Here is a 25,057-nt window from a genome sequence, read left to right on the forward strand (position 1 = left end):
ATGGTACGATAATTTTTACACTCAATTACGATAATTCTCTTCCGCTTACCTGGCAACACTGAGCACAGTTAGTCACGTACTCACGTATTACTGCAATTGCATTTAGTTATTTGTTATTTTAGTTACAAGTTACAACATCAACGCAAGATGCCCAAGCAAACATCTAACCGTTCAGAGGAAGTAAATAAGAAAAAGATGGGTCGACATCGCCAGCGTCGACGCCAACCAAAAAAGAAAAGAATGGAAGCAACGCGAAACACAGTTAAATCGTATGAACCGGTTCAGGTAAGGCTCCACTATTTTTCTAGTGCAATGCTACATTTTTATACATAAGTAGTATGTAATATTGTCCAAGAGAAATAATCGAGCTATACGTATCTACCCATACCTATTGGATATCTATATGATATAAGTTGTAGGAATTTACACTCTGATTGTCTGATTGTGATTATAGATAGACAAGGATTGTTATACTTATATATAGTATTGGCATAGTACAGCAACATCACTTGAGTTTAAATGCATGTCACGAAATAGCGAGCAAGATCCCAGAGCCAGCCGCCAGAACTTACTTATTTTCTCATGAATAAAATGTATGGGATAATATAGTGTTAGTATGTACTTTTAATGTCTGCATACTTGCTATATTGGCCCGACGGCCATTTGTCCGGTACAAGGTGCTAAAGTTAGGTAAAATTATTAATAACTTTTCTTAAATTCTCATGGCTGTTTTTAGGGTTCCGTAGCCAAATGGAAAAAAACGGAACCCTTATAGATTCGTCATATCCGTCTGTCTGTCCGATTATGTCACAGCCACTTTTTTCCGAAACTATAAGACCTATACTGTTCAAACTTGGTAAGTAGATGTATTCTATGAACCGCATTAAGATTTTTACACAAAAATAGAAAAAAAAACAATAAATTTTGGGGGTTCCCCATACTTAGAACTGAAACTCAAAAAATCTTTTTTCATCAAACCCATACGTGTGGGGTATCTATGGATAGGTCTTTAAAAATGATATTGAGGTTTCTTTTTGCCATTTGGCTACGGAACCCTAAAAAAATCAGCCATGAGAATATTGAGAAAAAATTGTAATGTTTTTACCAACCTTTAGCACCTTGTACCGGACAAATGGCCGTCGGGCCAATATAGCAAGTATGCAGACATTCAGAATCAGAATCAGAATCAGAATCAGAAATATTTATTGTGCAAACTGTGTAGGTACAAGAATATGACTTAGGTACATTTTTTGATGAGTATCAACAGTTTTACCCTTCTCGGGTATACAATTATTTTTAACTTAAACTAGGTTTTAGTATTTTATCTTAAACTATATTTTAATATACATTTAGGTTTACATAGTTATAAAATTCTTTTAAATTATAGAAAACTTTGTCTATTAAAAAGTTTTTTAAGCATCTTTTAAAAGTATTTCCTTCGAGGCTTTTTATTTCGTTTGGCAGATGGTTGAAGACATTAATAGCAGATATGAACGTACTTTGTTTATATATTGAGGTGCTAGTTCTCGGAAGTACCATATTGTACTTATATTGTGATCTGATATTTTCTTTGCATGAACGCTTTGTGAAATATTCAGGGTGTTTTTTTACAAATTGGCTTAATTCTAATATATAAATACCGGTAAGGGTCAAAAAGCGCTTCTCTCTAAACACTTCACGTAGCGATTCATCCATGTACATTCTAAAAACAGTTTTTAAGCATTTTTTCTGCAATATAAATGTTTTATCAACATCAACAGAATTTCCCCAAAAAATTACTCCGTACGTCAGTAATGGGTAGACTGTTCCATAATATGCACTGATAACAATTTTTTCGGAGCAAGTTTCTGACAATATCGATAAAGCATAGCATCTACTAGAAATTTTTTTATTTAGCTCATTTATATGTGCCTTCCAATTTAAATGTGTATCTATTTCAACGCCGAGAAAACTAACATGGCTTACGTCATCTACTGACGTATTCGCATTTGACGCTACAATAGATTCAGGCACAGTTTTATAATTTCTAAATTGTATAAGTTTAGTTTTATCTAGGTTGACACGAAGGTTAAGACTGTTTAGCCATTTTAAAATGTTTGTTAGTACACTGTTTATATGTTCTTGCATGTTTTCATATGTATTTTCATTTGAGAACAAAAGAGTAACGTCATCTGCATATAAAGTACACGGTACGTCAACTATATTTGGAAGTTCATTTAGGTATATTAAAAATAGGAGTGGGCCGAGAATACTACCTTGGGGAACTCCAAGCTGAACTTTCTCAAATGATGACTGTACCCGTGCAACTGTTTTTGTCTGAGCATTGTAACTAACAATTTCTACAGCTTGCTCCCTATTGTACAAATAAGTGTAAAATAGTTGAAGAGCATTTCCTCTTATTCCGATATTTTCAAGCTGTTTTAGAATAATGTCAAAGTTTACGCAGTCAAAAGCTTTTGACATATCGATCAAGAGGGAGGCACAAAGGTTTTTGTTGTTTACACTCTCCCAAACAAGCTTTAACGTTTCAAATATAGCTGTTGTAGTAGATTTCCCCTTTTGAAATCCAAATTGGCATGAGTTCAGGATTTTATTTTGATTAAGAAATTTAGTTAATCTAATGTGTATTACCTTTTCAAAAATTTTAGAAAAAGTAGGTAATAAAGCTATGGGTCTGTAGTTGCTCAAGTTGGTTTTGTTTCCTTTTTTATAGAGTGGTTTTATTATTGCTTTCTTAAGGTCATCGGGGAATATTCCAGTTTCAAGCGTTAAATTTATAATGTGCATAAGAGGGTCTGAAATGTAGTCCACAGATGATTTAACTACTTGAATTGGTATATTATCGTGACCCGAGGATTTTTTATTTTTTAAAGAGGCCACAATCTTTTTAATTTCACTAGTATCAACCGGAGTCAAAAAAATACTATTTGGGATACAATTTAATTTATATTTATATTCTTTGGGGTCAAACGTATTTAATATATTTTGGAATGTGTAATGTTTATTAAATGCTTGTGCTATGTCTTGAGGGTTTTCAAATGTTGTTCCATCTTTGTCTATTTTCGTTAAAGTTATTGGTATTGTATTCGTGGAACAGGTATTTAATTTTATTAAGCCCCATGTAGCTTTTTGCTTATTTGTACTATTTGAAATGTATCTATCGTTTGATATAATCTTAGATTTTCTAATGGCATTTTTTAATATTTTACAGTATTTTTTATACTTCATCAGAGTGAGCCTATTATTTTTTGTTTTTTGATTGGTGACGTGTATCTTTCGTTTGATTTTACTGGATTTTAAAATACCTTTCGATTTCCAGTTTGGTCTTTTCATATATGTGACTTTGGTTTTTTCTAGTGGGATGCAGAGATTAAAGACCAGTGAAAAAATGTCGGCAAATGATTCATAGGCTGTGTTAGGATCTGATTCCCTATAAACGTCCTCGAAGTTAATTTGAGCAATATACTTTTTGAAGATGTCAAGATGATAATCAATCCTTCGTCTTTCAACAAACCAGTACTTTTGATTATAGCTATAATTTGTTGGTAATTCAATGAGTTGACCAGTATGATCTGACATTCCTAAATTCATTACTTTAGATGTATATTTATGGGAGTTTGTTAGTATATTATCAATGCATGTTTCTGAAGTAGGAGTTATTCTTGTAGGCTCATCTATTGTATGTCTAAGGTTAAATTTGGCTAGTGTATTTAGAAATGTGTTTGTGGCTTTATCTGCATTTAAAATGTTTACATTGAAATCACCAGCTATAATAATTTTGCGATTTAAATATCGAGATCTAAGTGTTAGTTTGCTTACAAGAGTTTCAAACTGAGAGATAAATAAGTCAAAGTCACCATCAGGCGATCTGTATACGCATACAACTATATGGTCTATTTCGGAAATACTAATTCCGCAAGCCTCAAAGTGTAATTCGATTGACATTTCTGATATCCAGTCTATGCTTTGACAATTCAACGACTTTTTTGTATAAATACAAACACCACCACGAGATTTACGTGTTCGACAGAAATATGTGACCAATTTATAGTCATCAATTTGTAAAATTGAAGTTTCATTTTTTTTAAGAAACGTTTCAGAGAAGCATAATATATATATGTTTGAGGCTGATGTTAATATTTCTATTTGATTTATCTTAGATTTCAGGCTTTGGACATTTTGATGAAATATACTAAGGTAATTTGTCTCGCTTTTAGTTAAAAAAGCTTTGCTAGTTTGGGTTTTCTTCCCGGTTTCGAAAAAAATAATAAGGAATCGTTCCTTTTTTCGGTAATGGCTCCTGCAAATTTGATGTTGTGCATATATTTACAGAGTTCTGTACAATTGATTCAGCTGCCTCCGAAGGTACAGCAGAACATTTGAGATCAGCAGCAGTGTTGGCGACAAGCCCGCCGCCGCATCGAGTTAACTCCACAGCAACAGCGATGACGTCCACCGTCACGTCACCGGACCGGTTAGCCAGCGACGGGGACCGGGGCCGGTCCGCGGGGGGACGGTCAGAATCGAACTTACGGCTCGCGGAACGCACACATATCGCGTCGCGCCAAAAATAATTATAACTACCTCTGTAATTACCAGTAATTAAATTAGTGTTTACAGTCCGCTATAGTTTTATTCAGCAGTCTAGATATCCTGGATTCGACATACTACACGAATTAGGCACTAGACGCAACATATGGTCCTAAACTCGCCGAAGAAGAGAAGCGACCCTGTTAATTACGAAGTTACGAAGATTTTTTTGGAAGTCGGCCGACCACGAGAGCGCAGTTCTTCATTCATCAGCATCACCATCCGTCCACCTTCAGTGTCTTCTGGCTAGCCGCTTATGCTAGAAAATAAAATCGTCAAGCAACGGCAAACCTAACGCACCAACGACGGACTTAGGTATCGCGAAGGACACCAAGCGAACTCCCCACGAGCCAAGAAGCAATCAATTACGGTCCTAGTGCACAAAATAATCTAAAGTGAAACCGAAGTGCAATAGGAACAGGAGCCCGCAATCTACTGGACAATAATCAGGAGAGCATAACTGTGAGGTCTTTCCAATTCCTATTACCTAATTAAACTCGGTTGTTTTAATTTAAACTCTTATTTCACAATCATAATAATCACAAGATCATTTTCAAAATAACATTGCTTACGGGAACTTTAACCGTAGCGTAATTGTGTTGCTTAACTTTGCTTCGATCTCAATAACATTACAACATAAATAACATTTTTATTATTTCATTAATTGTCATTTCATACATAAGTAACAAAACCAATTACAGTTAAATTGAGTTACATTCATAGATAATTTATAATATACATACAAATATATAAATAAACATAATAATTTATACAATCTTAAAATCATATACATATTCAACGAAATCTTATTGTTTACAATCACTCATTTTATTCGTAAATAGGTACACGTAATTACAGTAAAGTCTTAAATAACATACAGTAAACAATAAGATAACGTACATTACATTTGGATTTGGCCGTAAGTTAAATCAACATAACAGTAATACAATTTGATTACGAATCCATTTCATTATAAGATTATTATCATAGTTAACATTCATATTGCTAAATCATTGAACATTCCACAAAATATTCCGTACCTATTTTCATAGTCAATAGGTGGGTATACCTAAACAATAATTATTGTATGGTAAAAGTTAAGTGTCTGATCAAATTTTTTAGCAATAGCACAAATCGTGTCGGACATTAAAAAAGTATCAGCGCCTGCAAAAATTGCACAGGCAAAAGTTACATTGTTATTTTAGCCTTGCTAATAAAATAACATCAGGGTTTTAAACTATCACCTTAAAATTAAATTGAAAATTATTGCTATTTATTTTTCGTCAGGGTTTTGCATAGTGCTTAGCGCTTATAATAATTAGCAGATTGCTTCATTTAATTCTTATAACTGCATAATGTCTGCCGAGGATAGATGCAAAGAATTAATAAAGAAGCGCGCTTCAATTAAAGCTAAGCTTACACAGTTTATTGCTTATTTTAATACTGCGAAAACTTGTGAACAACTCAGTGATTCGCAGTTAGTGGAATTAGACATGCGTATTAAAAAACTTGATGATTCGTACGACTCTTTTGATTCTTACCAGAGCGAATTGGAGATGCTAGCTGAGGATCCTACCGAGCAATATACTGCACGCGAGCTGTTCGAGCGGTCTTACTACAAAGAGATTGCCGCCGCTCGGGAGCTGGTGGACAGGCATCGCAGCCAACGCGCCAAGGAGGTTCAATCCGAGGTAGGCTCCAATGAATGCCCAACAGTGGTGTCTTATAAGCACAACAATGTAAGGTTGCCAAAAATTAATTTACCGCACTTCAGCGGTGGTTATCAGAATTGGCTGGAGTTTAAAGACATTTATGTTTCCTTAATTCATTCTGAGACAAGTATCGACAACATTAACAAGTTTCACTACCTACGCGCCTCTCTTCATGGAAGCGCGGCCTTGGTGATAAGAAGCTTGGACTTTAAGGGGGATAACTACGATGCCGCTTGGAAACTCCTTTGTGAACGATACGACAACAAACAGTTGCTTGTCAACAATCATGTCCAGGCACTTTTCAATATTGAACAGGTGCACAAAGAGTCAAGTGTAGCCTTGCGACAGATTGTTGACAACACTAAAAAGAATTTAAATGCCTTAGCAACTTTAGACCAGCCCGTAGAGCATTGGGATACATTAATAATCCACATCATGGCAGCCAAATTAGACGGAGTTACAAGTAGGGAATGGGAGGAACATAGGAATCAGTTGACAAACCCTCCGGCACTTAGCGATTTCATAACGTTTCTTACCAATAGGTGCAATCTTTTGGAAACTTTAGAAGAAGCCAAGCACAACAGGGTTAGGACGGACACGTCTGTCAACAATAAACCAAAAAGCCTTCTGGCTTCAGCAAGTAACGTTAATAAGCCTAAAACATATAACGTAACTTGCCCTTTATGTAATAAAGCTCATTACGTCTTCAATTGCGAAAGTTTCAGGGCTTTGCCAGTAGAACAACGCGTACTCAAGGCAAAGGAATTTAACGTGTGCTTAAATTGCTTACGTCCCGGTCATAACGAGAGTAAGTGCAAACTTAGCCACTGCAAGTACTGCAAGACCAAGCATAACACACTTCTTCACGTCCATACGGAACCTAAGACCGCGTCAGAACACATAGCTTTTTCCGCGAATGCCCACAATGTTAACGTGGCCGAGCATGTTTTGCTTTCAACAGCCTTAGTCAAAGTGCGCGATGGTCAAGGGAAATTGCACAGTGTTAGGGTCTTATTAGATAATGGCAGTACATCTAATTACATAACTCGGGACTTATCTGAGAGGCTGAACCTGCCAATTAAAAATGTCAAAACTACAGTGTCCATGCTTGAAAAGCATGAATCAAATATCACCCAATCATGCTCTCTTAAATTGGAGTCTTATGATGGGGCTTATAGCACTGACATAGAGTGCAACGTATTGTCCGACATTACGTCACCAATACCTCACACATACATTGACGTAACGGACGTACCCATACCTTCGGGAATTAGTCTTGCCGATCCTTCATACACCGAACCCGCTGATATTGAGATTCTTCTTGGGGCTAAAATATTTTGGAGCGTTCTCGGCACCAATCGCATTATCTTAGGCAAAAATGATCCCTTCCTCGTTGAGACAAAGCTAGGTTGGCTCTTAGTAGGCGCCATAAATCAACCTACCTCTGTCAAACCAGTTTGCTTGTTCCTGACTGACAAACAAACGGACACGACTCTTACAAAATTTTGGGAACTTGATACCATATCCCCGAAACATGACTTCACACCGGACGAAAACGCGTGTGAAGAACTCTTTAACAAAACTACTAAAAGAGATAAAGACGGACGTTTTGTGGTGACCGTTCCTCTGAAGGAATCTCCCGATACCTTAGGAGACTCCTACGGGATGGCCAAGCGAAGGTTTTTATCGCTCGAACGCAGGTTAGATAGGGACTCCTTATTAAAGGAGCGCTATGTAAAATTCATGGAGGAATACGAGGTTTTGGGTCACATGAGTGAAACTTTGCCTTACAGTTCATTACCGTCATATTATTTGCCTCACCACGCCGTGTTAAGAGAGTCTAGCACGACTACCAAGCTTCGTGTCGTGTTTGATGCTTCAGCTGCTACTACATCAGGAAAATCATTTAACGACATCCAGTTAACAGGACCCAGGGTTCAGGATGACTTATTTTCCATCTTACTGCGGTTTCGTCAACATAAATATGTGGTGTCAGCTGACATCGAGAAAATGTATCGGCAAATTCTTGTGGACGATGAACAACGTCAATTGCAGTTGATCTTATGGAGGGCAGACCCTTCTAAGCCGCTTAAAATCTATTCTCTTAATACTGTGACTTATGGGACGTCATCAGCGCCGTTTCTGAGCACGCGGTGCCTCTTACAGCTATCACAGGAGTCCAGTGACAAGAAAACACAGGAAGCGATCGCCAGGGACTTTTATGTAGACGACTTCCTATCTGGCTCACATTCAATAGATGATACTGTGGCACTGTGTCGTAATGTAACAACTACGCTGAAAAATGCCCAATTTCACTTGCGTAAATGGCAGTCTAATAATGAAGAGATTCTTAAAGCCGTCGGTGAGAACCCATGTCTGAAAGAATGTGTGGATCTGAGCGAGAACGAGCTGTCTAAAACATTGGGTCTTAATTGGAGATGCGCTCAAGACAGTCTTACGTTTCGCATAGACATCTCGTTACCAAAAGTAGTCACAAAAAGGCACATTCTTTCAGTCATAGCCCAAATCTTTGACCCTCTAGGATTAGTAACGCCTTGTATAGTGCAGGCGAAAATACTAATGCAGAAACTTTGGGTAAACCAGTGTTCTTGGGATGATCCGCTTACAGGAGACATACTTACATCCTGGGAAGACTTTGTGAAATCTCTGCCTTATCTTAATAAAGTCCAGATACCTCGCTGGGTCTTGTGCAATACACCTACGGTTGTTGATTTCCACGTCTTCACTGATGCGTCGGAGAAAGCATACGGAGCTTGCCTGTACGTCCGCTCCGTGGCCGGGGATGGCTCAGTGAGTGTTCGCCTACTGGCATCAAAAAGCAAAGTCGCGCCTATTAAGGCCACAACTATTCCTCGTCTTGAGCTCTGCGGGGCCTTATTAGGCGCAAGATTATGCACAAAGGTTCTTGAGTCACTTACCCGGAAACCAGACCATTGCGTATTTTGGTGTGACTCTATGATAGTCATGGGTTGGTTATCATCATCTCCTTGTTCATTGCGTCCTTTTGTAAAAAACCGGATATCAGAGATCCAGGAAAGTTCCAAAGCCGCTTGTTGGCGCTACGTGCCTTCAAAGGAGAATCCTGCAGATCTAGTATCTCGAGGTTTAAGTGCCGACCTCATAATGAACTCTTCCTTGTGGTGGTCTGGACCATCCTTCTTGAAGCAGGGCATGGCCTACTGGCCGACCGCCCCAAGGTCTGGTAATCAGTCTTCACTGCCAGAGATGTTACCGGCAAAATCATTAGTCGCATGTCCCGCTTTTGATAACTCTTGTAAGCCAATAGAACATTTAATTAAAAACAAATCATCTTATTCAAAATTACAACGGATAATAGCGTATATACTTAGATTCATCCACAATTGTAAAAAAGAAAATACTAAGAAAACCGGTGGTCTTACATTAGTTGAGCTAGAATCGGCTTCAGTTCTACTTCTTCGTAGGTCCCAACAAGACTCTTTTCCTAACGAGTACGAACTTCTTAAAACAGGGAAACCATTGCCAAAGAAAAGCCGGCTTAGTTCGCTGTCACCATTTCTTGATTCAGGGCTTATTAGAGTCGGGGGTCGACTCGTCAACTCATTCTATGACTATGGCACAAAGCATCCTATAGTCCTCTGTAGTAAGCATCATCTCGCAAGGCTGCTTTTTAAAATGTTCCACTTACGTCTACTTCACGCGCCTCCTCAATTACTTCTAGCGACTATAAAACTTAACTACTGGCCGCTCGGAGGAAGAAACTTGGCAAAACAGGTTGTCCATACTTGTCTCAAATGTGTTCGGTTGAAAGGTGAAACAGTGCAACCAGTAATGGGTAACTTGCCGAAAGAAAGGTTGCACCTTGAATATCCGTTCCTCGAAACAGGCACCGATTACGCCGGTCCAATTCTTATAGCTGACCGCAAAGGTAGGGGGTGTAGGCTCATCAAGGCCTACATTTGCATATTTGTGTGTTTAGCATCCAAGGCACTTCATTTGGAGCTTGTTTCGGATTTAACCAAGGAGGCTTTTATGGCAGCTCTTAACCGATTTATTGGTCGTCGTGGCAAACCAAAGGTAATATTCTCAGATAATGGCACGACCTTTGTTGGTAGCTTCAATGAGCTCTCAAATCTCTTAAAACAAGACTTTGCGGCAGACATGGCCGACGCGCAAATTAATTTCTCTTTCATCCCAGCATACACACCTCACTTCGGAGGAATCTGGGAGTCTGCGGTGAAGTCGGTAAAGTACCACCTGCGACGAACCCTAGGTCTTACACACCTCACCTATGAGTTATTGGCTACATGTTTAGTAAAGATCGAAGCGATTTTAAACTCACGTCCTCTTACGCCACTTTCTAATGATCCATCTGATCTAACTTTTTTGAGTCCGGCTCATTTCTTGATTGGAAGGCCTCTCACGTCTTTGCCTTACCCTCAGCTCACTGATCAAAAGATTACCTCACTCCAAAGGTACCAACGCATCGAGTTTCTGAAACAGCACTTCTGGAACAGGTTCTCCAACGAGTACGTTACTGGCTTGCAACAGAGAACGAAATGGCAGAGCTCAAGGGGCAACCTCGACGTCGGAACCATGGTGGTAATCAAGGACAAGAACTTACCGCCGCTTATGTGGCTCCTTGGCCGCATCGTTCAAGTGCTGCCTGGCAGAGATGGCGTCGCAAGAGTAGCCGACATAAGGACGAAAAAAGGAGTAATTCGTCGGGCCTTCAATACAATTTGTCCTCTACCCATACAAGATCTTGAAGACCCAAGCTCTTCAACGCCGGGAGTATATGTTGGCGACAAGCCCGCCGCCGCATCGAGTTAACTCCACAGCAACAGCGATGACGTCCACCGTCACGTCACCGGACCGGTTAGCCAGCGACGGGGACCGGGGCCGGTCCGCGGGGGGACGGTCAGAATCGAACTTACGGCTCGCGGAACGCACACATATCGCGTCGCGCCAAAAATAATTATAACTACCTCTGTAATTACCAGTAATTAAATTAGTGTTTACAGTCCGCTATAGTTTTATTCAGCAGTCTAGATATCCTGGATTCGACATACTACACGAATTAGGCACTAGACGCAACAAGCAGCAACATCATTTACAAAGCTATAATATGCTTCCTTATAATCCATTTGATCAAGAATTGCATTTATTTTTTTACAAATTTCTTTCATGTACATATATTTATTTTTCAGTTTACTCTTTTTATTACATAAAATTTCAACAAATCTAAAGTTATTGATTTGTATGCAGCTTTGGCGAAGCAGATAATTCAAGACATTTACATCTATGTCCTTACTAATTCTAATCCCTAAAATAAAAACGGTACAATTTTCTAATGATTTTAGGACACTATTTAAGGCAGTAACAATCTTCATGGGGTTAGTGTCGTGTTCTCCAAGCGATAAAACAACTTTATCACCCTTTACAAAGGTATAGTCTTTAACAGAGTCCATAATGATGTCTGACGTGGCGCCTGGCGAAATGAATGATTTCACGTTGTATTTCGTGGAGTCGTTGTCATATCGCATTCGGAGGAGCATAGAGGAAATTCCAGCACATTGCTCTCCACCAAACACAAAAATGTTTTTGGTTTTCCTTTCTCCTTCTTGAGTGCTTTGTCCGAGATTCAGTGTTGAGGGTAATTTTTTGGTAACAATATTCGATATAATTGTATGCCGCTCACTTTGTGAGGAGGGGTTTGTAGAGTTAGTTGATGAGGTATCAATTTCAGGAATTCCTTTTTCCGCGCATCGAGTTTTCTTATTTTTTCCAGTTTTAGGCGTTGACTTGATTGGCGATCCAATGCCACCACCATCAAGAAGTTTTTTTAATGTCGCGATCTGACGTTCTAGATCTGCGTGACCTTTTGTTAATCTCCTCACTTCTGTATTAAGGACTTCAATTTCCTCGTGTGCGCTATTTAGTTGAGTGGTGAGAACTGTGATTTCGTCCTTCAGTTCAATAATTTGTGTACTCTCAGTTAGATTGGGTAGGCTTTTCACGCTGATATCCTCATCGTTATCGGACGTCGATTCAGCTGAGCTACAGAAAGGAGAGTTTTTTAATGTGCTATTTATCGTATTAACTGGTGATAAGCTGATACTTTTTCGTCTAGGTCTCCTTCTAGATGTCACATTGTTTATTTCGTCATTTTTCTCGAGACATTTCTTTTTTTCTTGCTTAGGCGTTGATTGTATCTGAGGTTCAATCGTTGGAGAGGGACCAACACATTTATTGCACTTCCAATTTCCCTTGTCTTTTTTTGTCATGAGCAGAAACCTTTTTATACTCACATTTGCCGTGCATTTTATGTGAAGAATTTTTTTACATGTGCAGCATTTAAGATATTCCCTCGAGGTTACAGCGGTTCCACATAACGAGCATTTTGTTTTTTTATCATTTATATGGAAAGACATCTTTTTGCAGTATTTCCTTATTTAAAATAAATCGGTCGAAAATACTTATCTTACGAGTGTAGTATAAGTGTTTAAAACTCCTTTCCTGGGACACAGTTTGGCACAATGTGGTAACTTGCGAAAAGAACGTATGTTTGTTGAACTTTTTTTTTTACACTTGACACTAGGATTTACTTGGTTAACACCTGGTACATTAAAAGTACATACTAACACTATATTATCCCATAGATTTTATTCATGAGAAAACAAGGTCTGGCGGCTCTGGGATCTTGGACTAAAATTATAATAAGTATTGTACACTGGGGGCCTACCGCGAAAACCGAAATTCGCAAATTGGGGGAACCTTTCTCTTTTACTCTCACTAACACGTAATTAGAGTGACAGAGAAAAATGCCCGCAATTGACGAACTTCGATTTTCGCGGTTATAGCCCTGGAATCGTAAGCGAGGACCTACTAATCATGGTTTGGTACATCCAAAACTAAACAATAAGTAATACCTACTTAATAGGATGACGTAATAACGAAAATATGAATATTATGGTCTGTAAAAGATAAAGTTTGTTTTGAACATTCTAAATGCTAATGCCCTAATTATACAGGATGAAATGTCTATAACGGCCAGTAATTGTCACTATACATATATTACTCTGAAACATATTATCACACCTGTCTAAGTAAAATATTATGAAAATGAAATGGTGTATTCTAATGAATCATTAAAGTACGTGGATAGGCGAAATAAATAAAAGCAAAATATAAAAATAATAATGGATTTTATTGTTTTACGTTGAAAAGGTTTTATAGGAAGAACAATAGAATCAGGCCAAGATAATCATACATACGTGGCATGTACAATGATAAAGTGCGGCAATAAATAAATAAATATATATATTATAGGGATATTCTTACATAAACTGACTAAGTCCCATGGTAAGCCAAGAAGGTTTGTGTTGTGGGCACTCAGACAACGATATATATTTATATATATAATGTACAAATACTTAAGTACATAGAAAACAATGTTAATGGCTATATCATCATTAATGTCAAATTTTAATGAAAATAGGACGTTTATAAAAATACTCTCTCACCTTGTTTTGTTTAAGTCTGTGCTGTTAGCTTAAACGGACTTTATTCGATTTTTGAAACCTATTGGGGGAAAAGCCTTCATAAAACGGTCTTCAAAAATGGTTGGCTCAGTTTTTTGCTCTTCCTCTTTTACTTTTCTGCGTAAAAGCATGTACCTGGTTTTAATATTTGTTTAAAAAATACAGTTTCGGCCCGAGTGTGCTTGGCGGAAGACACTTGGCCAGATACCAGGTGCATCGATGCAGCCGACAAAGGCAAGGCGAGGTCTTCAACATATCACCGCGAATCAGGTGAGTACCTAGTTATTACAATCGTAGATATTAAATATTATTACTTTTTTTTTAATAGCCTGTTTGTATGTCCCACTGCTGGGCAAAGGCCCAAGATTTCCACGATTCCCGATTTGATGTTTCCTCCGGCCAGTTGTTCAGGAAGCTGTCCAGGTCATCCCGCCATCTCCGCCTGGGCCTGATTATTACTAGGTTTAAGAAATTGAAATGTTATTAATTTGAAATAAACAGTTTTTAATTTAACATTAATATTTTTGTAACCGTATTTTCTGATCGCGGTATTGTATATAGGAGATATAGCGCCAGATCACAAAGTTTAGCCTTTATTTGCGCAGGTCCAATTAGCACATGAATCAGCTGTTGAGGGTACAATAGCAAATTTTGATGGCTGGTCGACCAACAACGTAGACGCAGGCCATAAACATGAGTCTCTTGAAGCGGTTGGGCAAACATTTTCAGGTAAAAATCAGTCAGCAGTAAATTAGCTTTATATATCTTATTTACACACTATTCAATTCAATTCAAATATACTTTATTCATGTAGGCCTAGCAACAAGCACTTATGAATAGTAAGACAGTATTACATATAATTATCTTAATCTAATTATCAGAGCAATTTATTGATGTTGTAAATATTATTCCATATATAATACTAATGAATATAATTCATAGATCAAATTTAATACTAAAACTTTCACAAAATATAGTCATACAAAAAAAAAATGTATAAAAAATACTAGTCTAGATTGTTTCTAGAATAAATTCTAAATGTCAAACAAATATAATAAAAACAACAAAGGAAATACATGCATTGGAATATCCATTTCATCATCATTATTCAAATATAATAAATAATTAATCATTTCGAATCACAATTAATCCCACGTTGTTTTATCATTCATGTAGTCTTGTGTGGTATAATAAGCTTTAGAAATAAGTTTACGCTTTACATGATTCTTAAATTTATTAATTGGAAACTCAGTAATATGGTTTGGAAGTTTATTATAAAATCTCACACAATTACCCATGAATGATTTTTTTAATTTTATGGAGCCGAGTGAAGGGCACGGCGAACTTATGTTTATTTCTAGTATTAATATTATGAATGTCACAATTTTTCTTAAAATCGGCAATATTTTTATGCACATACAGAATATTCTCATAAATGTATTGACAGTGCACTGTCATGATGTCAATTTCCTTAAATTTATCTCTCAGTGAGTCTCTATGGTTCATTTTATATATTGCTCGAATAGCCCTCTTCTGCAGAACAAAAATGGTATTTATATCTGAAGCACCACCCCACAGTAAAATACCATATGACATAATGCTATGGAAGTAACTAAAATATACTAATCGAGCTGTTTTTACATCAGTTAACTGACGGATTTTGCTTACTGCAAAAGCTGCAGAACTCAGTCTATTTGAAAGAGTAGCAATATGGGGACCCCACTGGAGTTTAGAATCTAAAGTTATACCAAGAAAAACTGTACTATCAACTAATTCCAATTCCTCATCCTTCACAATGACACTTGTTTTTACATGCCTTACATTACTAGTGACAAACTTAATACATTTAGTCTTATTCTCATTTAGCAATAAATTATTAACATTGAACCAATTTACTACTTTTGAAATAGCATCGTTTACATCATTGTAAGCTTGTTGCTGTCGTTTGACTTTGAAAATAAGTCAAGTGTCGTCTGCAAACAATACTATATCATGGTGGGTCTTTACAAGGAATGGCAAGTCATTTATGTAGATAAGGAACAGGAAAGGTCCCAATATTGACCCCTGTGGTACACCCATAGAGACCAATGACCCCGGTGATCGCTGTCCATTCACATCGACCCTTTGTATTCTACCATTTAAGTAGGACTTAAGTAAATCCAGTGCCGCTCCTCTAACTCCATAATAGTGTAGTTTCCTGATTAATGTTTCATGACAAACGCAGTCGAAGGCCTTAGACAAATCACAGAAGATACCTATAGCATCTCGTGACTCCTCCCAGGCATCGAAGATATGCTTAATTAGCTCAACACCAGCATCGGTTGTCGAGCGACCCCGTGTAAAACCAAACTGCTTATTATGCATTAAATTATTGACGTTAAAATGTCGTACTAATTGAGAAAGAATTAATTTTTCAATAATCTTACTGAACGTTGGTAACACAGATATCGGTCTAAAGTTAGTGGGGTCAGAGTTGCTATCCGATTTAAATAAAGGAGTTATTTTACTATGTTTCATTAAATTAGGAAACTCGCCGCAAACAACACTGTTGTTAAATATAATTACTAAGTCAGGCGCTATAATTTCTACTAAGGATTTGACAGCATGGACAGAGACTCCCCAGAGGTCATTCGTTTTTTTGACATTAACCGAATTAAACGCCTTTACTACATCGGAGGTACAAACACGTTCAAAATGAAAATCTCCACAACACTCTGGAGCGTTATCTTTTAATAGAGTAACAGCGGATGAGGGTGATAAATTTAAATCCTTAGTTGTGAAAACTGGTACGTCAGTGAAACATTTTTCAAATTCTGTAGCTACTTCTAAATTGGAATCTATAATTTTGTTATCAATATTTAGTTTAAAATCATTCACTCTGTGTTTCGAGCGACCAGTCTCCACGTTGATTACTTTCCAGGTTGCTTTAATAATGTTGGGGCTATTTTTTATTCTTTGACTTAGATAATTTCGCTTAGCTATATGACAATCTATTTTAAACTTTTTCGAATATTGCTTGACATGTTCTTTAAATTCATCACTCGTGTTAAACCGCCGTTCCTCATACAAGGCATACAGTGCACGTCTTCGTTGATGTAAGTCCGCAGTAGCCCACTCACTAAAAACTGATGCACCACTAACTAGATAGATAGATAGATACATTCTTTATTCATACCCACAACATACATGGCATTAGCATCAAAACAAACAAAAAAGAAAAGTGTAAAATAAAAACATGCAAACTTAATTTAATAAAAACATTTTTTAGTTAATTAATACGCCATGTGTCGTGGCACAGAAAAGGCGCTGACTCAGCATAATGATGCAGCAAGCCACATCGCTGGTATTCTGCCAGTACCTTACACAAAAATGGGCAACGCTTTTTAAACACCTAAGTTGGTACAAGAAATAAAGAAAAACTACTGTGCAATTTGTGTGTGTGCCGTGTACTTTGTAAGTATTATGTGAGCGAGTGTATACATATATATGCGTGTGTGCGTGTTTTTTCTATCTTATGGACTTTTGGTAAATTGTAATGAAGATAAAAAGATAAAAACGCGGTTGGCAAAGTATTTAGTTATAGGAGGATGAAGCGAAAAGGAGTTTAAGGCTTACATTGTTGTTTCTGTTGATTAAGAAGTTGAAGTCGATATTTTACTTTAAAAATCGCTTTGCTGTTTGATTGACGAATTGGAGGTGGTATATTATTCCAACATTTTGTTGCGCGGTACCGAAAACTCCCTCTAAAAGCGGCAGACCGGTGCTGGGGAACCTGTAACACTATCGCTCGCGAGGCTCTCATTTGGTGATGAATGCTACTTTTTCCAAACCATAGGAGTTTCTTAACTACGACCGATTTTGAAGTAAATATCGCATTATAATGATCCATAAAAGTGTGAAAGAATGAATTATACATACTATTTGGACCCATATCGGAAGACAAAAAGGGTAGCGCCTGAACTAGACTTTGCTTCATTCTTTCTACGCGGTCCGAGGTTACTGGTACAAAAGTTATTTGTTTTCTCAAAGTATTTTTCCTTAATGTCTCAAATACCATTAATTGACCTAAGTGGTCTGATTCTAAATTACTGATAACTTTTTTAGTAATAGGAACAATATCAGTGAAAATATTATCTATACAGGTTGCACTAGTAGCAGTCACTCTAGTAGGCTCCATAAACATGTGGTTGAGATTACCAGATTTGAATAGATTCAACAATCTACAAGACATTGTTGAATTTTCCAAAATATTTACATTAAAGTCGCCGCATATAAATAATTTCTTACTAGAAGATGATATTTTAAGTAGCACAGAATCCATTACACTTTCAAATATTTCAAAATTACTTAATGGCGGCCTATACACACAGACAACAATAAATTGCTCCAATTCTACTGCACTTAGTTCTATAGTCCGTTCAACAGACATGGATACAATATCCTTACGTTCCTTAAATTTTAACTGACTATTTAATATAATTAACGACCCACCATGTATGGAACTAAATTCTGGTGAACGAACTTCCCACCTGATGATTATTAAATTGAGGCATTAATTCATTATTTGTTAACCAATGTTCAGTAATACATAAAATATCAATTCATTGTATTACAGTCAGCATCAATATTAACGGATGAAAAATAGCTACCCTTAAATATTTTTCGCTGTCAAAAGTATATTTAAAAGTCTAATTGTTCTAAACATAGAGACATACCTACATCTTTTTGTTAAGCTTTTATTTTATGACACGTCGTAGTCTGATGCACTACTTTTGATGCTGACTGTACAGTTTTTTTTTAAATATTGTACTTAAATATCTAATTATTGTTCTCTGTCTTATAGTTACCTATTTTGATATTTTTGTATGCACATTTGCATATTACAAATAGTTAGTAACTTTATTCGCAGAACTCCAAAACAAGAAGCAGAGAGCCAACCAATTGAAAGGTGTAAATAGGATGAAGGTGAAGCAACAGCGTCGGTGGCAGCTTAAAAACAAAAGAACCAAGAAAGCAATTCAGCAAGCTCAGCTTCAGGTATCGATTCAGTATTTTATTATTACAATATCAAGTAAGTTTTTTAAGTATAATTTATGCTAACTTAAAATTCAATAATTTTACTATTTGATACTCTAGACATTTAAATAATTTAATTTTATCTTATATGTACAGACTCTATTGGAAGTATTAGAACATGAATTCGTCGCGAAAACTCCTACTTCTGATGCCCGGGTGGACCAGGAATCGTCGAATCTTAAAGCAGGTGGACGAAATTCTTTCGGTTAATTTGATCAATCATTAGATTAACTTGTTGACCTTTTTTGCTAATTTTATTTGTACTTCTTCTTTGCACTTTATACAGCGGATAATGAAAACGTCGCATCACAAAAATGCAACATACCAAGACCAAAAGACATCGCATTAATGCCACCTGAATTGCAAGAAGACCCGACTATATGGAAATATTGGAAAAAACGGAAGTACCTTTTCACCAGGTTTGGAATGTGGCAAAATATTGTATCTAGTTTAAACACTTAAATAAAATACAGTATCCCAATTTCACTTTAGTGAATTTTATGGCGAAACTAGACATTTTACCTTTTCTTATGATATAGGAGGCAAACGAGCAGATGGATCACCTGATGGTAAGCGATAACCGCCGCCCAGGGACACTCGCAACACCAGAGGGGTTGTAAGTGCGTTGTCGGTGTTTAAAGTCGGTTTGGGAGTACGCTCTTTTCTTGAAGGTTTGTACTTATAGGCCTATGAAACATCCTACATTTTACAAAATAATGATTGATGTTTTTTTTTTCTGCTAATGTTTAGTTGAGTTGTATTACTTGTAATATCTAAGCTTACACACAATTTGATTTATTGTCAGGTTTGACGAGGGCATCAAATTAGATAATGAAAGCTGGTACAGCGTAACGCCTGAACCTATTGCAAGGATGATTGCAGAGAGGCGTCAATATGATTACATTATGGATCCTTTTTGTGGCGCTGGCGGCAACACTATACAATTCGCAAAAACTTGTGGAAAAAAAGGTTGTTCTTCATAATCTTACCTTTACATATAATAACACAGTGAGGTTATTGTATAATAAGTGTATTATCCCCATAAAATATCAATTATGGCTATCGTAAAACATAATCGTAATTGCGCTATTCGATTCGAGCACATTTACTTATGCATATGTTTGCTTTGCTGGTGGGAATATTTCATACAGCTATGTATATATATCTAGCGTTTAAAATTACGTTTTGTTAAGAAATAATCAACGTTTAGTAATCCAGTACTGCTGACCATAAGAGAACAATAATGCTCTGCACTGAGCGGCTTTTCGCCTGCTATAGATTATTCGATCTTCAATATAAGGTCGTCGTCAAGGCACTCAAGCAAAGACGTTGAGCATACTAATTTTCGGGCAACACTTGTTGACTTGCTGGCGGAAAAGTTGCCGACAATTCGCCATATTCCTGGCATGAACACATCATTAAGTCACCCGGCAAAGGAATGCTGGCCTAGTATGACAACCTTCTCTCATATACCTTTAGTTTAGGCCGACCAGCGATCACCACGCTCGGTTTGAAAATGGCTGAGTGTTTCTGATTGCCCTTCTATTTATATCCTATTTATAGTCTTATTTTTATCATGTTACCATTTGATCATAAATTCATTTTTAGTTCTAGCCATTGACATAGACCCGAAAAAGGTAGAAATGGCTCGCCACAATTCCACAATATATGGGGTGGAGGATCGGATTCAGTTCTTCGTCGGGGATTTTTTTGAAATAGCCAAATTGACGCCTTTCCTGAAAGCTGACATGGTCTTTTTAAGCCCACCGTGGGGTGGTCCCAACTATGTAAAGGTTATTATTTAATATTATACACGATAAAATACCAAATCCAACTAAATCAATTACCTACTGCTGTTGAAAGTGTGACGTGTATTTTTCTACCTCACGTCTATTTTTCTATGGTGGACGAAAGTAAGAAAAAATTTCTACCACATATTTTTTCTCGGTTTTGTTAAACATAAATCCTCACTTGGCGCTTCAATATAGCGAGTCTAAACAAGATTTACTCTATACAATACTATTTATCTTAAAATTAGGTCGAATTAATAAAATAAAAAAAATACCCGTGAGGTTATATATGTGTGGGTGTGTTTTGACGACCAGTTTGGCCTAGTGGGTAGTGACCCTGCCTACGAAGCCGATGGTCCCGGGTTCAAATCCTGGTAAGGGCATTTATTCGTGTGATGAGCATGGATATTTGTTCCTGAGTCATGGGTGTGTTCTATGTATTTAAGTATTTATAAATATTTATATATTATATATATCGTTGTAAGTACCCTCAACACAAGCCTTATTGAGCTTACTGTGGGACTCAGTCAATTTGTGTAATAATGTCCTATAATATTTATTTATTTATTTATGTGGGGGAGGGGGGGTTCGCCAAGAACCTCACCAAATATCACGGGGGGGGGAGGGGGGGGGGGGGGTCAAAAAGCAGCCGAAAAAACCTCGCGTGATTTGTGACCAAGCCATATGAATCAATGTTTTCACAATACAATATCTCTACAATACTCCAAGTCAAATCTTGAGTCGATAAAAATATATTAATTTATTGCCCAAAAATTAGTTATTATTATTTGTAATTCATAAAAAAATGTATTGCATTTTGTTATATTTTACATTTACGTGAGAGTAAAATTTGAAAGTAAGGCGTTATGCACTTGAAGTATCATATCGCATAAATCAATCGTCGTCACAATTTCTTTCAGGATAAACCCTTTGACATAGAGACGCTTGCACCCCGTCCGGCATCGGAGTTAGTGAGAGTGGCTCGGAACATCAGCTCTTCAGTCGCTTTGTACCTACCCCGAAATTCTAATAGAGACCAGGTATATGGGGTTTGGGGTCTAATTGAAAAAGAAAGAAAGGAGAATGAAAGAGAAAAGTTGTACAGTAGATTTGGAGCTAAGAAAGTAGGAGGGTGTGCGCTGCTACTGGGCATTAGGCGTGGGAGCGTGGTCAGTCAACAGGGTCTTCTCGGAATTCGTGTGCGATCTGCGATGTGTATTTTGGTCAATTAAGCGAATTTTCGAAATAATCGCGCATATTAAATCAAGTGCAAAATTCGCAGAGCCTGCATCAGGCGAGTCGCACCCTGCCCTGTAAAAATCCTCTGAATATATGTATAAGAAGTATGCTCTTCAACAGTCTAGTATTTTGAAGGTTCTTCATAATCTGACACCAAAGCAGGAGGCTTGCACTGCTTGAAAGATACATAACAACATTGTTCCTTTATTTTATTTTAATAGTATGTATTTATTTAACTCTTATTTCAGATCCAATCGCTAGCTGACGAAAACGATATTGTGGAAATACAGGAAATGATGGGAGGATCTAAGGGACAAGGAAAAAGTTTTCAGGCTATAGTCGTGTATTACACTTTTTGTAATGATCCCGTTGCGCCACAGATGGTGGTTTGATTTCTGTCTTTTGGTCCTCAGATTAGTTACTTAGAATACTATGTTTTTTATTTATTTTCTTTATTATAAAGATATACTGGATATGAGTAAGGTAAACAAAAAACTAATTTTATAAATGTATTTGTGTACCTACCGTAAAACCACCCAACTATAGTCCAATACTGCAACTATGGTCCACAAGTTCAAAAGGAAATTAAGTATCTATACCAATGTTCCTTGTGGTTTACTCCTAGTTTTACCTTCCATTTATAAACATACTATGCCTTAGAACTACAAAAATATAGTAAAATACACACCTGAACGAGAAAAATTGAGTTTATTTGTGGACCATAGTTGGGAGCTTTAGACTATAGTTGGGTGGTTTTACGGTAATAAATATAAATAAATAAATATTAAATATTATAGGACATTATTACACAAATTGACTAAGTCCCACAGTAAGCTCAATAAGGCTTGTGTTGAGGGTACTTAGACAACGATATATACACCGTGTTTTATTTGATTTGCGTTAATTTCGAGAGTGCATTTCTGAGCTTAAATTAAGTAACTTTCTCAAAGACACCGATATTCTAATTAACTCCATTTCGGAGATAATCAATCATACATTTTTATATTATAAGGCCCTTACGAGCGTGTACACTTGCCTTAGGGCCTGTTTACTTATTGATTAGTGTTTAGTGCGAGTTCATACATTTGCTACTAAACATACGCACTATCTCGGACGATCGATGTTAGAAATGACATTGATATATCACAGTTTTCAATTGTTTGGTTGAGTTAAATGTAATGCCCAGTTACAACAACGCTATATGCAACATTTAGTTACTTTCGATAAAAAAAAAATTAAAAAAAAAAAAAATTTTTTTGAAAATTAACTATGCCATTTAGTTTCCTTAAACGTACTTACCGAAACCCCGGAGTTAACGCAATTCAATAAAAACACGGTGTATAATGTATAAGCTAAATAGGTTACTCTTTTTGTATTATGTCTACTGATTAATGTTATTGGATAACGCCTAAACAAAAAGAGCGAAGGTAGGGACTCCTCATTCATCTGAAATATAATTATTTGTAATTATATTAAATATCAAATCAATACTATATTTTTGTTCCTATTCTTATATTTTTGTTACGCTTTTTAATATTTTAACAAATTAAAAATTGTTTAATAAAATAAAGTGTATTTTTTATAAAGCTTCAGATTAAATGCCTCAATAAAGTTTCTCCTATCTAAAATTCTTTTATCTCATATTTTTGGGTTCCATGGTTGAAAAGGGAGAGGGACACATATTTTTTTTCATCCGAGTGATTATTTCAAAAATATACGCTTTTTCAAAAAATGGTGGTTGGAGACCCCGTATTCGTTTTGAAAGGCCTATCCAACGACAAACCACACCATTGGGTTAAAAAGGACAAAAAAATTGTAGGTATGCCCCTATTTAAAAAAAGTTGTGGTTTTTATTTTACCGTACTGTTTCCATGCATGTTTTATATATCCATGCCAGCCAAATTGCGGTATTCTAGCACTAACGATCACGGAGCAAAGCCGCGGACGGACAGACAAACGTATATGGCGAAACTATAAGGAACCCTTAGTTGAGTACGGAACCCTAAACAAAGGAAGAAGCTTAAGAAAAATACAATATCGACGGTCTGTATAAACTTGTAACAGATTATATTTCTTATACATGAAACTTGCCCCATCTGCACGTGTGGTTTATTCATTCTGTATACTTAGCAAAAGAGCAGGGGTGCGTTCAGAAATGTTTGTGAATCATAAGTCGTTCTTACAATTCATTGCCCAAAAATCGAAGTTGAAAATTTCAACTGGGTAAATAGCATATTCTATTTAAGCAAAGAAAACTGTTTCTATCGGGTTTCTATGACGTTGTCTATAAATATTAGATTTTATGCTATATTTTTTCGTCTCCGAACATAACCCAACGAGAATCAAGTGTCAAAACAAAACATGTGTTTCTTGACAGTTTGAGTGAGACTGTATTGCGTTTACTTTATTTGCATTTAAATATTTTAATAAAGAAATAGTAATTTAACAGAACACTGGTTCAAATACATGTGAAAATGGGGAAGAAGAATAAGGATTCGTTAGGTCGCGCTCTCATCAAAGACAGATTTTCCAAGAATCGACACAAAAAACATGTTGAAGACACAATGGTAAATTGTTTACTGTTTACTTTAATTTCGTTAACTACACGTTTAATATTGTAATCTTATAACTATTGAATAACTGTTTCCGTACAGAATAACTGTTTTGCTTCTGTTTAAGCGGTAGGCATGATGTGAACACAAAATGTTGATTGTTTTTGTGTGAAATAAAATAACCTACCTTCAATCTAATCAGCTCAATTCAACATGGGATTTGTTAATGGTGTGCAATATGTTTTTAACCTATAACTTTTACTTTAAACTTGCTCCAAAATTCGAAATTTAAAATATTTTTTAAAATTACTATATTGTGGTAGGTATTTTGATATTTATGCTGATTTAAAGCAGATCAACACTGATACGTGGTAACACTTATAGAGGATAATAATACTAGGTAATAATAAGAGGACTAAGCGAAGATGCTTTGAAGAATGCAAAAAAAAATCTTCATCATCAAAGCACAACTCTTCAAACAAGAGTTCTTTTTTTTGTACAAGCCATAGAATGATTATGAATGCAGTGGTGGCAATAGCTTTCCGAATGTGCAG

The 25,057-nt window shown here is 36.5% G+C and overlaps 3 protein-coding genes and 1 long non-coding RNA gene across 5 annotated transcripts in view; all 4 read left to right on the forward strand.

Moving 5' to 3' along the window:
• Window positions 1-33: 33 nt before the first annotated feature.
• Window positions 34-22,722, forward strand: LOC133523783 (trimethylguanosine synthase-like). Of its 2 annotated transcripts, XM_061859513.1 has the most exons (10): window positions 34-285; window positions 14,012-14,116; window positions 14,452-14,575; window positions 18,756-18,883; window positions 19,019-19,109; window positions 19,209-19,341; window positions 19,728-19,891; window positions 20,531-20,715; window positions 21,633-21,752; window positions 22,200-22,722. In XM_061859513.1, the coding sequence occupies exons 1-10, from the start codon at window positions 148-150 to the stop codon at window positions 22,341-22,343; spliced, it is 1,332 nt and encodes a 443-aa protein (XP_061715497.1). In that variant the 5' UTR covers window positions 34-147; the 3' UTR covers window positions 22,344-22,722. The 2 variants fall into 2 exon arrangements, with proteins under 2 accessions (XP_061715497.1, XP_061715498.1); XM_061859514.1 differs by lacking the exons at window positions 20,531-20,715; window positions 22,200-22,722.
• On the forward strand, window positions 302-13,555 carry LOC133523784 (uncharacterized). Its single transcript, XR_009800279.1, has 2 exons — window positions 302-677; window positions 12,987-13,555. It is a non-coding gene; the product is annotated as an uncharacterized LOC133523784 (long non-coding RNA).
• LOC133523780 (uncharacterized) lies at window positions 5,387-11,328 on the forward strand. Its single transcript, XM_061859511.1, has one exon. It carries the CDS (start codon window positions 5,946-5,948, stop codon window positions 11,133-11,135), a length of 5,190 nt encoding a protein of 1,729 aa, XP_061715495.1. The 5' UTR covers window positions 5,387-5,945; the 3' UTR covers window positions 11,136-11,328.
• Window positions 22,723-23,625: 903 nt separating the features above from the next.
• Window positions 23,626-25,057, forward strand: part of LOC133523781 (large subunit GTPase 1 homolog) — a 28,751-nt gene continuing 27,319 nt past the window's right edge. The window contains exon 1 of the mRNA XM_061859512.1: window positions 23,626-24,518. Within this exon, the coding sequence (XP_061715496.1) occupies window positions 24,426-24,518 (93 nt within the window). The 5' untranslated portion in view covers window positions 23,626-24,425. The remainder of the gene's footprint in view (window positions 24,519-25,057) is intronic.

The sequence above is a fragment of the Cydia pomonella genome, chromosome 12 (genome assembly GCF_033807575.1).
Source record: "Cydia pomonella isolate Wapato2018A chromosome 12, ilCydPomo1, whole genome shotgun sequence".
Classification (NCBI taxonomy): domain Eukaryota; kingdom Metazoa; phylum Arthropoda; class Insecta; order Lepidoptera; family Tortricidae; genus Cydia; species Cydia pomonella.

What these genes read in the sequence shown, in the direction of transcription:
- LOC133523783 (XM_061859513.1), top strand. Translation starts at nt 148, where the DNA reads ATGCCCAAGCAAACATCTAACCGTTCAGAGGAAGTAAATAAGAAAAAG. An exon ending in TTCAGCAAGCTCAGCTTCAG is followed by an intron (nt 18,884 to 19,018) that starts GTATCGATTCAG and finishes TTATATGTACAG; the next exon opens with ACTCTATTGGAAGTATTAGA. An exon ending in CGGAAGTACCTTTTCACCAG is followed by an intron (nt 19,342 to 19,727) that starts GTTTGGAATGTG and finishes ATTTATTGTCAG; the next exon opens with GTTTGACGAGGGCATCAAAT.
- LOC133523780 (XM_061859511.1), top strand. Translation starts at nt 5,946, where the DNA reads ATGTCTGCCGAGGATAGATGCAAAGAATTAATAAAGAAGCGCGCTTCA.